We start from the raw sequence: 17,674 nt of genomic DNA, 5'->3' as shown, positions 1-17,674 counted from the left end.
ATGAACGCGTTATTTATTGTTCAGTCACTCACCCTTCTGAACAAGAATCACTACAGGCAGGCCTAAATGATATGCAAAACTGGTGTCTGAAGTGGCTGATGACGCTCAACCCTAACAAATTTAAGTACATGTCTTTTCACCGCCGTCGAAATCCTTCTATCTTCCAGTACACAATTTCTTACTCCCCTGTTGACCTAGTCCAGTCATACAAATACTTAGGTACCACTGTTTCTAATGATTTATCCTGGCGTTTGCATGTGACTAATCCAACATCATCAGCCACTGAAACACTTGGCTGCTTAAAACGTCACCTGGGGGGGGGGGGGGGGGATGCCCCTCAACACGCGAGAATGCAGGCATACACTAAACTGGAATAATACGCGTCGGCCATAAGGAACCAAGCATATTGAACCAGTGCCCTCGAAGCTGTACAAAACAGAGTTTCCTTCGCTCTTCATACTGTTGCATACCGTCACTAGAATTACAGTCAGGTTTGTGCAATCTTTCTGCCCAGCCTTCTTGTCTTGTTCCACAAGTGTTTGTATTCACCGCTCAGACCCTACATCCCCCACCACACAGATCGCATCGGTCACCCTCTTCAGGTTCTGTGGACGCACCAAAGTCATTTCTTTTTTTGCCGAGTAGCGACTGACTGGAACGGCCTTCCCCACCTTATCGGTGACACAACACCATCGTTTATGACTGCACCATCTGATTCCCACCCCTTGTGTAGCACCCCACGAGGGGTCCTTAAAGGAAGTGAAGTGTTGTGATGTGGTCATGCAAAATTCTTAACTCTTTCGCAACCGCGCCATAGGCCATCGTTCGCATATGATCGATTCAAATCGCTCGCGCAAAAATGTTTATTCTGGAGCGTCGCGGACGTGCTCCACCATCTAGTTAGTGAGCTCAACAACTGCTCTTTCAATTGCAGCCTTGGTTTCAGTGTTTTGACATGAGGGGGCGCCGTGAAAAATAAAACTTCGAACGGCGGCAGCAGCGTCAGCCGGAGAAAATGGCATCCGCATCGCCGAGTGCTCCTCGAAAGCGAAAGCTGACATCGAGCACGTCGGCCGGTTTCTGTTTCGTTTTTTGCGACGAAAGCAGCGCTTATTAGTCAGGCAACAATGTACAAACGTCGGATTTCGGTTTCGACAGCGAGACTTCGCCTCGGGCGCCTGGAACGTCAGCGCGTACTTGCATGTAAGCACTGTTTTCGTTCGCTGTGTGTTTTCTGCGGCGCATACGGTTTGTAATTGATGACAGTAGTCTATTTTCGTGCTTCAGGGTCTTCACAACGTATGGCGAAGACTGTTTGCCAAATGCTCAAGGTCGCGTCGCGTTTTTCAACCAAGACGACAGCTAGGTGTCCATATCGGCACATCGCAGCTGAGCAGCGCTCGGAGGTTCACTCGACCTCCAGACTTTTTTTTGATGCTCTTCACGGCGGAAATGATGAAGACCGTGTGCGGAAACACTTTAATAAATATGCATGGATGAAGATTTTGAGCAAGCAAACACACGCTCGGTGTGACGGCTCATGGGAAGACGTGAATCTGTTGGAGATGCTGATGTTCATTGGAATCATCATATACATTGGAATTGTTGACCTGCCACGACTATATCTCTACTGAAATACCAGAATAATCTATTCTGGCCCTCTACCATCCAAAATCATTTCTCAAAATTGGTTTTTCGCTTTTTTGTTTGTTTTTTTGCACGTTATGGACCCGGATGATTCATTGGCGGCAGCATCTATTGGCAAGACTTGGAAAGTGTCCTGGCTTTTGAACCACATCGACAAAACTTATTTATTTGATCCTGATGTCTTAGAGCTTGCCTAAAATGCCAAATTTTATCAGCTGGCTTTCAGGGAGCAGCTCATTCAAGAAATCTTCGGGTATGATGAGGGAAAAGAAGTCCACGCCCCCAATCCTCCCATAGAATCCATTCAACACCAACCGAAAAGATTGAAAAAAAGAAGAAACTGCAAGCTCGGCTATCAGAGAACAAGGGAGGAACAAAGATAAAACCTTATGTGAAGCACCTGTCAGTCTACCCCTGCTTCACATCTTCATCGCCGATTGCTCTTCACAGTGGCACCACAATCATGACCCCTGACTTGACAGACCATGGAAAGTGCAGTAATTTTTTCTCATAGCTGAAATTGTGAATAATGACAGCCATAAACATGCACAACAGTTTGTATATTCCAGTTTTTCTCTAATCAAGTACTGGCTTAGTGCAGCCGGTAATTTTTGTGTTTGCTATACACTTTTTTTGTGTTTTTAGCAAATTTCACAAATAAATGTTAATTTACTTTTGCACCCACAACTCTCCTGTTCGTTTCATTTAGAAGTGTAATTCATAAGCTACAATTTCATGCATTGCAATATCTACCGGGTGTGTTAGTTCTTGTGAAAAAAATTTTTCTTTCAGTACACTCCAAGTCGTCCATTTTTCCGTGGTAGTGAAAGAGTTAATCTCATCCTCTCACCTAACCTTCTGTTGCCCCCTGCTACGTTTGCCTTCTCTTGGAATCCACTCCGTTACCCTTAAGGACCAGCCTTCGCATTGCATGCCCTGCCCCAGCCCACTTCTTCCTCTTGATTTCAACCAGGATGTCATTAACGCTCGTTTGTTCCCTCACCCACTCTGGCCGCTTCCGATCTCTTAACGTTACACCCATCATTTTTCTTTCCATAGCTTGCTGTGTCGTCCTTAATTTACAGGGAGATGTGGGTGTTAAAGTGAACATTTTTAATAATAAAGATATTGTAATGAAATTGTGCATGTGTTCCTTCTCCCTGTTTTCAAAAATATAATTTGTTTCAGTATATCTCAATTAGTTTCCATATTATAGGGAAATAACAAGACTATTAATTACATTCTTACGGATCGTTAAGGCACTTTCTTTCTAAATTTTTTTGGTTTGGATTGCACTCAGGCAGTAGCCACATAACTCCCATCTGGAGCTATGTTGCTGAAGTACATCATCATAAAAAAATGTTAAAATTTGTCCAAGCACCATGATTATGTAGTATACCGCATAAACACATGCAAGGGCCGCACCCTGTTTTCCTGAAAGAAATATTAAAGAAAAAAAAAATCTTTCACTGCACACAACAACCCACGAAATGCCATGGCCTCCGTGATGAGCTTCAGCAGTGAGCGCCTTATCGCGGAGGCCACACACACGTGCAGGAGCTTCCAGAGCCGCCCACGGACAGGCTCATCATTATCGCTAACTTCTTCTTCTGCCACCAGCACCAGCTTTCTGTGGCAGCCTGTTAGTTGTGTGTGCTGTCGCCGAGCGTTGCAATTTCAGCACGATGGCAAGCACCTTGGTAGCTGCTGCAGGACTGGGAGTTTGCTCTCGGCCGAGGCCAGTGTGCGGTGGGCAGGAAATTCGATGGGTGCAACCAAAAGGATGCATCGAGGAACACAGGCTGCAAAAAGCGCATTTTCTGAGGCAAGCCTAAACTGGAAGAAGAGCTGCTCTGCTGGAAGTGATGGAAGTGCGGAACAACGGCTACCCGTTGCCCAGGACCAAGCCTCTGCGGACGCGACTTGATATCTAAACTCAGCAACGCAGGGTCCCCAGTCCTCAACATCGGGGCAAAGCGAAGCACGGGGCGCCCCTCGAGAAGAACTGTGCATCAACCGTGGACGATGTGATCTCGGAGCACAGAACTGGGCCTGATTGACGGATCACCAGTGCATCTTCAACTGAAAGAAGGAGCCACACCCGTTCTCTTACATTTGCTAGGCGCGACAAGGTATCCAAAGAGATTGTCCCCTGTAACACACGCAGAGTGGGCTACACCAACTGTGCCAGCACTAAAAAAGGATGGCACCGTTCGAATCTGCGCAGATTTCAAAGTAACCCTAAACCCTGCATGTGAGCTGGAGCAATACCCGCTACCTGTCATTGATGACATTTTTGCATCTTTGAATTCAGCACGCTCGACCTGCGTGACGCCAATAATCAGATCCCTCTCGATGACCAGTCCAAGAAATTGTGCGTCATCAATATGCACCGGGGGTTGTTCTGCCACAACCGATTGCCTTTCGGTATAGCTTCCGTGCCTGCAAGTTTTCAACGGAAAATCGACACTGTTTTGCAAGGCATATCAGGTGTCCAGGCTTACCTCGACGATATACTGATAATGGAAAAACATGGTGGCACAGACACATTAAGGCTGGTGCCCCAGCGTTTCCAGGAGCACGGGGTTAAGCTCAGACTAGACAAATGTAAATTTCGCCAGGCGTCTGTTTCCTACTCAGGCCATCGAATTGACCGCGAAGGTTTACATCCGACAGAGCAGCATATCGAAGCAATCATGCAAGCTCCTTGTCCGCAAAAAGTTGCAGGAGCTGCGTGCATTTTTGGGCATGATTACATTTTACGCAAAGTTCATGCCTAATTTATCATCCGTCCTTGCACCCTTGTACAAGCTGCCAGAGAAGAACACTCGGTGGATTTGGGGAACCGAGCAGGAGGCAGCATTTACGCAAGCCAAGCAAGGCCTTCGTGAGGCAGGGGTACTTGTCCATTTCAATTCGGCTGCGGACCTGAAGCTGGACGCGTCGCAACATGGGATTGGCGCCGTGCTATTCCACACTTACGGCAAGGTGAACACGCCTATAGGTTTCCGTTCGCGAACCTTAACAAAGGCTGAAAGGAATTACTCTCAACTCGAACGCGAAGCCCTTGCCCTTGTTTTTGGCGTAACAAAGTTCAGAGATTTTCTCGTAGGCCAAGAGTTCACACTTGTTACCGACCACCAGGCTCTACTGGGACTGCTGAGGGCAGATCGACCGACCCCATCCCTGGCAGCCGCTCACATACAACGTTGGTCTCTGTTCCTTGGAGGTTTCCGTTACAAGCTCCAGTACTCGCCGGGTAAGCAGCTTCTACATGCTGACGCCCTGAGTAGACTGCCACTCCCTACCACAGAGTTGCAACCGGACGATCCCCCTGATTACATTCTTGCTCTAGAAGGATTCGAGGACGGAACAGTGTCAGTTGATGAACTGAAGCAATCAACTGCTACTGACCCGCAACTGAAAAGGGTTGCGCAGTTGACAAGGCAAGGCTGGCCGTCGACCGCAAGAGGTATAGATGATGAGAGTATTGTTCCATTTTTCGATAAAAGACAAGGTCTGTCTTTGGCCCACGGGCTGGTGTATTGGGTTCACCGCGTAATAGTGCCGAAGGAAGCACGACGTCGTGTTTTGCACCTACTGCACGAAACACACCGTCAGCTATGAGAGCAGTTGCCAGATCATCATTTTGGTGGCCAGGATTGGAACGCGACATAGAACGACTAGCAGCAACTTGTCAGAATTGTGTCCAAAACTTGCTCATGCCAGCCGCAGCACCGCCAGAGAGCTGGCCGACTGCTCAAGAGCCGTGGTCCAGGATACATGTCGATTTCGCAAGGCCATTTGCGGGAAGCATGATTCTCGTTGTAGTGGATGCGCACAGCAAGTGGATTGAGGCAGTTCCTATGAAGCAAGCTGCTGCTACAGCTACAGTGAATTGCTTGCGCGAGATATTCAGCAGGTTTGGCATTCCAAGGACTGTGGTCTCTGACAACGGAACTCTATTCACTAGTGATGAATTCGTTACCTTCATGAAAAAGAATAACATAACGCATCTTCGAACGGCTGTGTATCACCCACAGTCGGCTGAAAGAGCAGTCAGAACGATAAAAATGGCCTCAAGAAGATGGGGGGCGGAAGTTTAGATAACCACATTTCCAGATTGCTTTTTAATTACAGAAGGACACCTAACAGCTCGGGCAAGTCTCCTTCAGAGGCGCTTCTTGGCCTCTGGTCTCGTCTGGACACGTTTCCCTCCCATCGTTCAGTCTCGGAGCCGTATGAATGGTCACCCCCTCTACCTGGAGCTGCATGCAACTTCGGCGTAGGAGAAAAATGGCTCCCTGGAACAGTCATGTCTACAGGAGGGTCACGAATGGTCACCGTACAGACCGGTCAGGCGTCACGTCGACCAAATGCGTGTTCGACACACAACTCCCCCACATGCGCAGGATCATAACCCAGCGGAAGACAACGCTGTGCGAGCGGAGACGCCATCGCCGTTCTCGCAAGACAAAGGAGTGGAGCGCGCGGTCCCTCGAGCAGATACCCCACCTCCAGAGGCTCCATCACCAGCGGATTCACCAGCAGCGCAAGAAGAAAAAGGTTCTCGGCGCAGCCACCATGCACGCCGCCGCCACTGCGATGTTCCACGCGCCAAAAGAAGCCAGCAGAGTGGCTTTTTTTATTAAGGGAAGAGAAATGTTGTGAACGCTCTGCCTTCACTACGGCGAACGCTCTGCCTTCACTACGGCGAACGCTGTGCCTTCACTACGGCGAACGCTGTGCCTTCACTACGGCGAACGCTCTGCCTTCACTACGGCGAACGCTCTGCCTTCACTACGGCGAACGCTCTGCCTTCACTACAGCAAATGCCAAGCGCACGCTCCTCACGCTTTCCCTCGTCCCTTAATAATAATAATAATAAACACCTTTATTTTCAGAGAACAGAATACAATCTTTAAGACAAGTCTGCCCAAGCCATAAAGGCTTGTAGGGCAGTACTCGGCAATCGATGAAAGACAGATATATTAAACAATAGGTGTTACAAAGCAAACAAACAATGATAAACCGCAATACCTAAGGCAAACAAGAACAAAGAAGCAGTTTAGGTTACCGACATATGTGTTTTTAAGAAGTTCTTTAATAGAGACAACGAAGAAACTGAAAAGATTGAATCAGGCAGAGAATTAAACATTTTTGGTATGTAATAATTACGAGTGAAGTGGCCATAGTGAGTGTAGCAGCGAGGTACCGTGAAACGGGGATGATGTCGAAAAGGACGAACAGGAATGAAAGGCACCAAAAATGTACTCTCCCAAAAGTGAGCACGAATGACTACATGATGGAAGAGGGCATCAAAAGAGGGCAGCTGTAAAAGCGAAAACAAATTGCAATCAGGTGAAGCATTTGTGTTGTATGCCACGGATCGAAGGATGTTCTTTAATATCGCATTTAATTTCATTCGCCAAGTCTTTGAGCAATGATAATAAACAGTGACTCCATATCTGAGAATCCCATAAATGAGAGCATGTGCAATAAGCTTGCGAGTCTGAAAAGGTAATAAATAACGAACATTGTATAGTACACATGATAAACCACGAAGCTTGTTGCATACTAGGGTAAGATGACTGTTCCAAGACATATCACTGTCAAAAAGTATACCAAGGTACTTGACACTATTTGAAAAATTAATTGGAATGCAAGAGCAATTAAGACAAAGCGAAGAATGTAAAAACAATGGTTCAACAAAAGAAAGCTTTTTATGAGGATTACGAAAACAAATGAGTTAAGTTTTCTGTTGATTAATTGCAATAGAATTATTTAAGAACCAGTTCATAACATGCACCACATCTGTTCTAAGAGCATCCATGGCCAGAGGCAACGAAGTATTTGTTGACAACAATAACGTGTCATCGGCGTATTGAAAGATGTAACATTTTGCGACAGCATTCGATAAATCATTTACAAATAAATTGAAAAGCAAAGGCGATAAAACAGAGCCCTGTGGAACACCTGCCGACAAAAATGATTCAGAACTTCGATGCCCGCTTATTTCAACAACTTGAGCCCGATTAGAAAAATATTCTTTCAGCAAATCTTTAAAAGGACCCCTAAAGCCCATGACATCAAGTTTTTCTAGCAGTAGGTCATGCCGAACACAATCAAAAGCTTTGCTAGCGTCCAAAAACAGACCACATGCGAATTTGTTATTATCAAAGCATGAGTAAATGATATCAGTAAAGGTTTCTAATAACAGAACAGTTCCTTTACCTTCAATAAAACCAAACTGTGCCTCTGATAAGATATTATTCGTGAAAACAAAACTGTTCATAACTTGGAATAGGTGCTTTTCAAGAATCTGCGCAATCGCAGGTAGAATTGAAATAGGCCTGTAATTTTCAATAGCTTTTAAAGAGCCACTTTTATGTAGCGGTTTAACTATGGCAACTTTTAAATTGTGTGGAATGAAGCATTTAGTGATAAAACCATTCAACATAAAAAGAAGTACCGACTGCAGTTTCGTGAAGTTCCGTTGGAGGTCACTCATCCTGATATTGTCAATACCTGCGGCTTTCTTCGAATTGAAGCTAAAGATTATGCTGTGAAGGTCCTGGGGTGTAATAGAGGGGAGAAAAGCTGAAGAAGCTGTGCAATATAAAGACCGAGGAACCTCATAGTGGGATAATGGAAACTTCCTGGAAACCTGAGAGAAAAATGCATTAAACTCAGAGGCAGCAGAGGGAAGGTCTTTGAAGGATTTGGCAAATGCATCGCTAATGGATTGTTTAGGGTTTCGTCCAAAAAGGCAATTGATAGTTGACCAAGTTTTACGCGAAGAGTGTTGGTTATTATGGAAAGCTGAATTGAAGTAGTTACGTTTCGAGGCTCGAATCATGGCAGTAACTTTGTTTCTAAATAACCTGAAATTATCTTTGAGGCGTGTGTTGTTGGGAGAACGCTTGCAACGTGTCCAAAGGGCGTCTTTTTCTGCAATGGCCTTTAGAATGTCCCTTGTTAACCAAGGAAGGTTAGGGTTACGTTTTTTAATCACTTTGACCTTTTGACCCTTACCCTCACCGGTCACCTATATAAGCTGGCTGATCGGGATGAATAAAAGCTCTTTCTATCCCCAGCGTCCGTTTGTGTTCCATGGAAGCACAGCACATGCAATGCTCGTACTAGCTTTGTAAAAACCGGTAAGATAGAGCTGTTGTATACTTTTCTCTTGAGAGATATAGGGATAATGAGCACTGTTTGTACATCACAATCATCAAGATTGCTGTACACACCGTGGCCATAAAGAAATCCCGTCAGCGATAAACTAGATTTGTGTGAGTGCATTTCCCATACTTCTGAATACCAACATTTTTTTTTTATGGTATGAATATTTTTCACAACCCTGTGAGATTTGTACCATTGAGATTCTGCTCTAGCAGTCAGCCCTACTAGAAAAGTGCTTGTCTATGTGATAAAATTACCACACTAGTGCATGTACTCATGAGCGCTGCTCAGAGACACTACGATGTTAAACTGCTTGTTCAGCACAGCAGAAAAAGAAAAAACTTTGAAACATTTGTTTGAATATTTCAAAGATCAATAGCATGGTCGAAAGGTAATACGATGGCAAATATCCATCACAAACTATTCAAGATAGTAAATATTTGCAGACTACCGTGGAAGTAAAAAGTGTGCATCACTATCGCCTCTGAAAATATTGGTCTCGCATCAGCCCAGGAGCAAATATAGAGCCCAACAAAGCTGGCTTGTGCTAATAGAACAGCCTCGCTGTGCCCACTGTTGTGCCAGCTGTGGCCACGCTATGTCCTAATCTCACCTCTCTTGCTCCTTATTCTCCCACCAGTACAAAAAGTTGTCCCAATATGTAAGGTCACATGCACAGGCACTGCAACTGAGAAGGACCTAATCAGGTAATGCACATCAAGGAACACACAGCAAAATGATGGCCAGAGTTTTTCAGTGACCATCTTCCCATGCAAGCCGCAAAAGTAAGCAAAAATTGTAATTTGTCGCAGCATGAATTAGCTATCTAGTGCAGTTAAGTCCCCCCACTTGCATCATTGGTTCCTGAGACGGCCATGAGCTTGCACGCCAGAAAACAACCACCTAAAATACTTGAAAAGAAAAAAGCATCCCACATGCATCACCTCAGGAACTGCCATCATTGTGATGGCCCCTGGGGGGGGCAGCACTCACGTGATGGCCAGCTCCAGGGTGGCCCCCTCTCCGATGGAGAGCATCTGGGAGGCGGGCAGGAAGCGGTACTCCTTCATCATGGGCCGCAGGAAGTAGTTGCCGGGGCTCAGGTCGGGGAAGCGGACGCGGCCGTCCCCCTGGGTGCGGCTGTGGTTGCGGTAGTCGGCGGCCCCGCTCAGGGACACCAGGACGCCCGCCAGGGGCTGCTGGCCGGCTGCCGACACCACGGACACCCGCACCTCGGCATACTTGAACGCCTCAAAGTGGCCCAGCTTGCCCAGCGGACGCAGCACGTAGCCTGCCTTGCTGGCCTGCACAGGAGAGCAACAGTGTTCTACTGTTTTGAGGAGCATTCAGAATGTATCAAATAGGCTCTATTATGCACCCGCTACCCCAGGTGAATGTAAAAAATTTTGTGGCATTAGCAACACTACGCCAAGTTTTCGCCTCGTCACGTAGCTGGTAGGCATGAATGGCCTTGAACAGCGTAGCAACAGTTTCAGCAGAGCTCCACCAGGTGGTGTCGTTGGCGCCACACCACTGCCGCACGCGTAGGCGCTCGCTCCCGCCAAATGCATGCTCTCCGCTGAGAAGGTGGCGCTTCGCGGGGGGTATATTCACCTCGGTGGAATCTTGTCGTTATGGAGAGCACTAAAGAGAAGCGACAGGACCCAGCTAGAAAGAGACAACGCACTCAAGAGACAGCAGAACGTGGTGCATGACTCACAGCTAGCGTCACAGCTGACGCAACTGACCAGGCTTAGCCACAGCTACACCACACCAAATTTTTTAAGGCAAGACAGCACCCTAGACATGAATGTAGTTGGGTCATACAGCTTAATCCACAATATATTTCGTTGACTGCTTTCCTTTCTTGCAAAAAATGTCAATTTCTGAACTGAAGGTGAAAGCTTTTTTGGGTCCACTGAATTACTACGGCAAGTTCATGCACACTGACTTCACAGGCCCCATCGAGGGACGCATGCTGTTAGTGGATGCCGAGACCAAGTGGCCATACCGATGAAAAGCACGACGTCCGAGTCCACCGCGGAAGCGCCATAATTGGCAGGTTCGGACTGCCTCACACACTGGTTTCAGATAATGGGCCACAATTTGTCTCTGCAGTGTTGGCAAACTTTGTAAAATTGAACAGCATCAACCATGTGACCACTGCGCCCTACCACCCGCAGTCGAATGGCCTGGCGGAACGCGCAGTGCGCACAATCAAGGAAGGCCTTCGAAAAGCTCAGGGGACGTCACCCACCTGAGTCGTTTTGTATTTCGAAGGACGCCTACTAAGGGTGGAAAACCTCCATCCGAGCTGCTGCTGGGTTACCGGCTCTGCACCCGACCAGACCTTCCGAGTGAAGCAGGTGGTGTGAAACTCGGGCGTCTACCACGCCGTTCTTTGCAAGAGAGCTGGTGTGGCTCCGAAGTTTTCACCGCCGGTCCAGGTGGTTGCCTGGAGCCCACAAGGATGGCGACTGTGTCTTCACCGAGCGGCGTCATCATGCGGATCAAGTGAGACCCAAGGGCGGCGAAGCTGCTAGCTTGCGCCACAGCACCCCTACTCAAACCTCGCCAGGCAACACTGTGGAGTTGCCTCCCAATGAGCCTCTACCAGGCAAAGGCCTGAACGACGACTCAATTTGTAAAAGGGGATGATGTCATCAACCACCACAGGCCGTGACATCCGTGACGTCATCTCAAGCGATAGCATCTACCTATTGCCCGTGGTGTCATCCTGAGAGGATATATAAACCACGCTCGTCAAGAGAGTCAATCGGAGCACAACATCGTGCAACAGGTGGCTTGCTATGACAGCAGGCTGCATTGACCTGAAACACCCACATAAAGGCAGTGTGGCAGAACAAAATACAGAAAAAAATTCAAAAAGGAAAAAACAAAACATGGGGGCAAGTTCAAAGAAAGCGTAAAAAAGAAATTAATTCCTGATGCATCAAGCGCTCCTAGCGGTGTGACGTCACAGCTGCAACAGCAGGGCTCCAACTTGTGCCGTCGCGAGGCGAGGCTGCGCTTGGTAGCTGGTGGCTAATTCCTGGGCCCGCCGCGCGCGGCGCTCCTAGCGGTGTGACGTCAGAGCTGCAAGAGCAGGGCTCCAACTTGTGCCGTCGCGAGGCGAGGCCGCGCGTGGTAGCTGCTGCCTAACTCCTGCACCCAACGCGCTCAGCGCGCCTAGTAGTGTGACGTCACAGCTGCACGAGCAGGGCTCCAACTTGTGCCGTCGCAAGGCGAGGCCGCGCTTGGTAGCTGCTGCCTAACTCCTGCGCCCGCCGCGCGGCGCTCCTAGCGGTGTGACGTCACAGCTGCAAGAGCAGGGCTCCAACTTGTGCCGTCGCGAGGCGAGGCCGCGCGTGGTAGCTGCTGCCTAACTCCTGCACCCAACGCGCTCAGCGCGCCTAGTAGTGTGACGTCACAGCTGCAAGAGCAGGGCTCCAACTTGTGCTGTCGCGAGGCGAGGCCGCGCTTGGTAGCTGCTGCCTAACTCCTGCACCCAACGCGCTCAGCGCGCCTAGTAGTGTGACGTCACAGCTGCAAGAGCAGGGCTCCAACTTGTGCTGTCGCGAGGCGAGGCCGCGCGTGGTAGCTGCTGCCTAACTCCTGCACCCAACGCGCTCAGCGCGCCTAGTAGTGTGACGTCACAGCTGCAAGAGCAGGGCTCCAACTTGTGCCGTCGCGAGGCGAGGCCGCGCGTGGTAGCTGCTGCCTAACTCCTGCACCCAACGCGCTCAGCGCGCCTAGTAGTGTGACGTCACAGCTGCAAGAGCAGGGCTCCAACTTGTGCTGTCGCGAGGCGAGGCCGCGCTTGGTAGCTGCTGCCTCTCTCCTGCGCCCGCCGTGCGCGGCGCGCCTAGTAGTGTGACGTCACAGCTGCAAGAGCAGGGCTCCAACTTGTGCCGTCGCGAGGCGAGGCCGCGCGTGGTAGCTGCTGCCTAACTCCTGCACCCAACGCGCTCAGCGCGCCTAGTAGTGTGACGTCACAGCTGCAAGAGCAGGGCTCCAACTTGTGCCGTCGCAAGGCGAGGCCGCGCTTGGTAGCTGCTGCCTAACTCCTGCGCCCGCCGCGCGGCGCTCCTAGCGGTGTGACGTCACAGCTGCAAGAGGAGGGCTCCAACTTGTGCCGTCGCGAGGCAACTCACTTGATGGTGTGGTCATGAAATCAGCTATTTGTGCCTGATGTTCGCTCAATAGGGTCAGCGTTACCAGGTGCTCATAGGTTGCTACTGCTACCAATGCTTGTTCATTGGTACCAGCAGCAACTTTTAGCTTCCTACAACAAGTAAATATTTTTATAACTTTACAAAGCAATGAAATTTGCTGAAATTTGTGTGCTCGTGAAAACTTGATTGCATCGAAACTCCAGCGCAAAACTACTTCATTAAATGGAGCGAACAAATACATGCGTTTGAATAGAAGGAAAAAACTGAAATGAAAAAAGTTTGTTGGGCCGCAGACTTGGTTATATTGAGGTACAACTGTATCCAGACATTAGGTAAAGATGGTCAGAGCAGTCAAGTAGCAACGAACTGCCTGCCCCTCGTTCCTTTCCTCCAATAGCCAAGTCAGAAGAGACTGCCCCACCTGGACATCGTACTTGGACTCCGAGTCGAGCGGCCCCACCAGGAATCGGCCGGTGGCGTCCGAGTGGGTGGTCACCTGCGGCTGGCGGCCCGCCCGGTCGCGCACCACCACCTGCACGCCCCCCAGGGGAGGGCTCACCCGGCCGTCCACAAAGAGGCCGATGCGCCCCTCGAAGTGGGGCCCCCCTTCCTCGACACAGTCGTCGCCCCCCACGAGGGGCAGCACGGGGGGGCTGAAGAGCAGCCGCCCCGACCGGGGCACCAGCTCGGCTGCGGCCCCCGGGGCCAGCATAAGGCGGAAGCGGTAGAGGAACCGGTCGCCCCCATGCTTGACGGCCACCGAGGGCTGGATGGCGGCAGGCTCTCCTCCGGAGATGGTGGCCATCACCACCAGATCGGTGACGTTCTCATCGGCAATCACGACACCGCCCACCGAGTGCCTGCGACAGTGCCATGCCACACAGGGGCCCAGTGAGCAATGAAACACGCACAAATCCCACCACAGTGCAAGAACGCCACCCAGACAGCTTCACTGTGGTGCAAGGGTGAAACATTAGTTGGTAGGAAGTTTGTGTGCACAGCGTAGAACAATGGGGATGATGCATGCTCCGATGCTAGCAGTGTGTGAACAGCACTTTTTGAGACCACATCAACTAAACAGCAAACTGAATATGAATCTAATAGTTTTACTAACATTCATTTCTCATGCAAATATGTGTACAATGTATGAAATAGCCAAGTGCTAGTAGCAACACTGTGGTGCAATGCTATTTATTAGCTTACAGAGTTCCACCCATAGCTGTCACAATGAGAAAGACACCAAGTATGTATGGGGAAATCATCTTTTGCCATATCTCAGCAGACAAGATATGCCACGACCTGCGCATCCAGGCAGGCTATGAACCATGAGTAAGAACGTTCCCACAAAAACAGAGTGAGTCACCAACCGACAGCGTGCTCTGCATGGGCCATTTACAAGAAAGCTACAATGCACCTTATTCAAAATTCGTGCCAATTATTTCGAAAACTATTCACAAATTTGAGAAAATATTCAATAAGTTTCGAATAATTACGGACACATATTTTTTTATTTGTTCAGCGAATCAAATCGGAGGATATCCGATTCGCTATTGGAAAATTTCAAATATTCACACATCCCTATTCAAAGCACTTTGTGCAACATTATGCTGATTTGTGAATGCGACTTTCTAAGCAGCACACACACTTCGCACCAAACAGCAATTTTAAAAATTCTCTCCTGATCAATGCTACGGAGTTAAACATCAACACAGTGAAAATGAAAAAATTGCAATCTTTCTCATGAAGTTTCCACGAGAAGAGTCAAAAGGGCAACCAGAAATGAAACCAAACTGAGCAATAAGTGTAGGCAAAAACATCCAACAAACGTTCACAGTAACCCCTGACTCGGAATCTATACAGTATCTCCCTGTCGAGAGTATGTGCGAGCATGAAATAGGAAATCCATAGCACACTCTGATGGCTTCCTTCCAAAGCTTCCATAGTGGCACATGCTCCTTCGATGGTCAGTGATGGTGCTGCCAAAAATCATGCCCTGGCATTCATCAGAACACACAGGACTCTTCTCTTGCAGGTGTGTTACCCCTCGCTAGGGCAGACCCAAACAGAACCTTCCAAGGATCATCCCAACAAAGACAGTGCACACTTGCGCTCATGCCAAGCTGCTTCCTTTAGCAAGTGCCCCGCCGTTCAGACATATCTCGGCACCATGATAGGTGGCCCAATCACACTCACAGCCACTCTCATGTCCACTCATACCCCACTCTATCACACTTGCACTCGTGTCCACTCACGCTCACAACCCCTTGGTTGCACTAACAACCATTCACTCACGCTTACAACCGCCCACTCACTCACCCTCATTTCCGCTCACTCTCATTCACGTTCACTCACTCTTTCCTTGTTTGCTGACAACGCACTGCCCCCGTGGCTCCCCTAGCCATAGCCTGAGCAGCAGGGATGGGGTGGTGAGCTTTGGCAGTTTCAATGCTCGACATGCACATTCCTCCATGCACTGAATGCTACGCATGTGTGCTGCCGCGCTGGCTGCTGAGACGAGGAGAGCCCGCTCTGCGTCCGCTGAGATGCTTAGACAAGTGTTTAGACAAGTGTCCTTAGACGTGCGCAGGGTTCCCCATGGGAGTGGCGCCCCTTATGCCCCTGCCAACATCCTGTCACTTAGGCTATATGGTCAAAATGGAGCACAAAGATTTATGTCAATACAATGGAATTCCAAAATATACAAAATATTATCGAGCACTAGATTTCACTCTCGGGTGCAACATCCTCGGCACAGGAATAGATGGTAGAAAGAGGGCAGGCTTCTTGACACTCACGTGGTGAACGAGGGAGGAGGGGAAAGACAAAAGCATTTGTTAGGCGAGTTGGTGTTTTTGATGATCCATAACTACAGCGCAAACGACAGGACAGAGATGAAGAAGGGACACCACACAGCGCTGACTCACAACTCAAGTTTTATTGGATGCCAGCAGGTATAAATACCTCATAAAGAAAGCAGTCCACACTTACATGTGTGACTGACATGCTAGTATACCAGTCACGTGCCACCAAGCAAATCACTTGCGCGAGAATACAATATAATCAGTCAGCATGCACTTGTCAATATTTGCAATCAAGGTATCGTCTTTCTTTTTCTGACAACGCGACAGATGAAGCACTGATGCATTCTTCCGAGAGCCTACCTATTAAGTGAGCTTCAATGATCTCCCGGTTCTTTCCTAACACTGCACTTTCCTGATAGTTTGGCGCACAGACGTAGGTGTCATCGTCATCTTCATTGCCTTTGCAGTGCCGGCAATGTTTCGCCACGTGGCCAGAGATAGCGACACGGCCTGAATGGGGGTCCGAATGAGTAAACCCAGCGCTTGCTTGACACTTCAGCGGATGATCCCTTCGAGCTTGGTCTTCTCCACTGCCTTGAGATTAAGGAAGGGAGCTACGCAAGCGATCCTGCTTATTACGAAGGCTTGTACTAATCTGATTAGATTAGTTTCATTCATGCCATATCTCCAAACTCGTAAAAACAAGGTGTGTTGCTGGGCGAGTTGGTTGGGGTACATGTTGAGAAAAAACAGCGCTTGCAGACAAAGGACCAGAACGAGAAGAACAAGAACAAATCTCGTCAGCGAAGTTGTGTGTCCTTCTCGTTCTGGTCCTTTGTCTGCAAGCGCTGTTTTTTCTCAAGTCGTAAAAACAGCCATCGTCAATATGCGATTTCAGAACTCCCAGAAAAAATCATGCACGCACAGGATGTGTGAAGGTTTTAAGGAGCAGACCAAAAGGCTGACTGATGCTGGGTACTCCGCCGATGTCCAGGTGTCTGCTTCTAAGAAAACTGAATGAAGATCAATGTCAATAGCCCCCGATACTCGGTGAAAGGAATCGCTTTATTGTACTGCCATATCTGAATCTGAAAAGAATTGGACAGCGGGCAAACGCAACTGCCGTATTTTTGGCACCAAAGAAACTTGCCTCGTTGTGCAAGATTGGGAAAACCAGCAACAACAGAACACGTGGATGCACGACTAGTCATCAGAGGCTGCACGTGTCATGCATTGAAGCTGTCGTGTATATCATGCGGGGCCATTACATCGGCCAGACGGGAAGATGCCTCAATCAGCGATTGATGGAACACGCACGCGGCGTCAAGAACGGGAAAGAGAGATCACTTGTTGACCACATTCGTTCATGCAAATCTAAAACGTGCAAACCGTTTTTTGAATAAACTACTGTGCTAGCAAAAAGTAGCGACATGGCCACGCGATTAATAATTGAAGCTGAAAGAATAAATGCTCTGGGAGAGACATGTGTAAGCACTCCCTCTATCTTTTTATGTGATAAAGAACTCTAATTTCTGAGGCAACATTACTGCTAGCACTAGTGATACTCCTTGGTGTATATGTTGCACATGTGAAATAAAATTAATTGGAAGTTAGCGCTCGTGTTGTTTGTGTCTTCTTGTGTCCTGTCCTACTCTGTGCTATATTGTCTCGCTATGATCATGCCCCAACAAGCCCAAAAAGTCATGCGTGTGCCTTTAGTAGCAATGTCCCATGTCATTTGTTTTGTGCTGCTTTCAAATACTAACTGTTGTGTTACCAGATGGTGTAACACAACAGTTAGTATTTGCCTCATGCGCCTCTGTCCTGTCTTTTTAGAGCACGACATTTTTTCAAAACGATGTACCA

At 48.5% G+C, this 17,674-nt stretch overlaps 1 protein-coding gene across 2 annotated transcripts in view; it reads right to left on the bottom strand.

Annotated features, from left to right (window-relative positions):
• Positions 1-17,674, bottom strand: part of LOC149345458 (BOS complex subunit NOMO3-like) — a 142,336-nt gene that overhangs the window by 50,614 nt on the left and 74,048 nt on the right. For both annotated transcript variants that reach the window (XM_089546656.1, XM_089546657.1), the window contains exons 6-7: positions 13,429-13,867; positions 9,826-10,136 (exon numbers count right to left, since the gene is read on the bottom strand). In XM_089546656.1, the coding sequence (XP_089402782.1) occupies positions 9,826-10,136; positions 13,429-13,867 (750 nt within the window). The remainder of the gene's footprint in view (positions 1-9,825; positions 10,137-13,428; positions 13,868-17,674) is intronic.

The sequence above is a fragment of the Amblyomma mixtum genome, chromosome 5, assembly GCF_055824585.1.
Source record: "Amblyomma mixtum isolate Tamu chromosome 5, ASM5582458v1, whole genome shotgun sequence".
Lineage (NCBI taxonomy): Eukaryota > Metazoa > Arthropoda > Arachnida > Ixodida > Ixodidae > Amblyomma > Amblyomma mixtum.
Note: the sequence above shows the minus strand (reverse complement) of the source record. Positions and strands in the feature narration are given on the sequence as shown.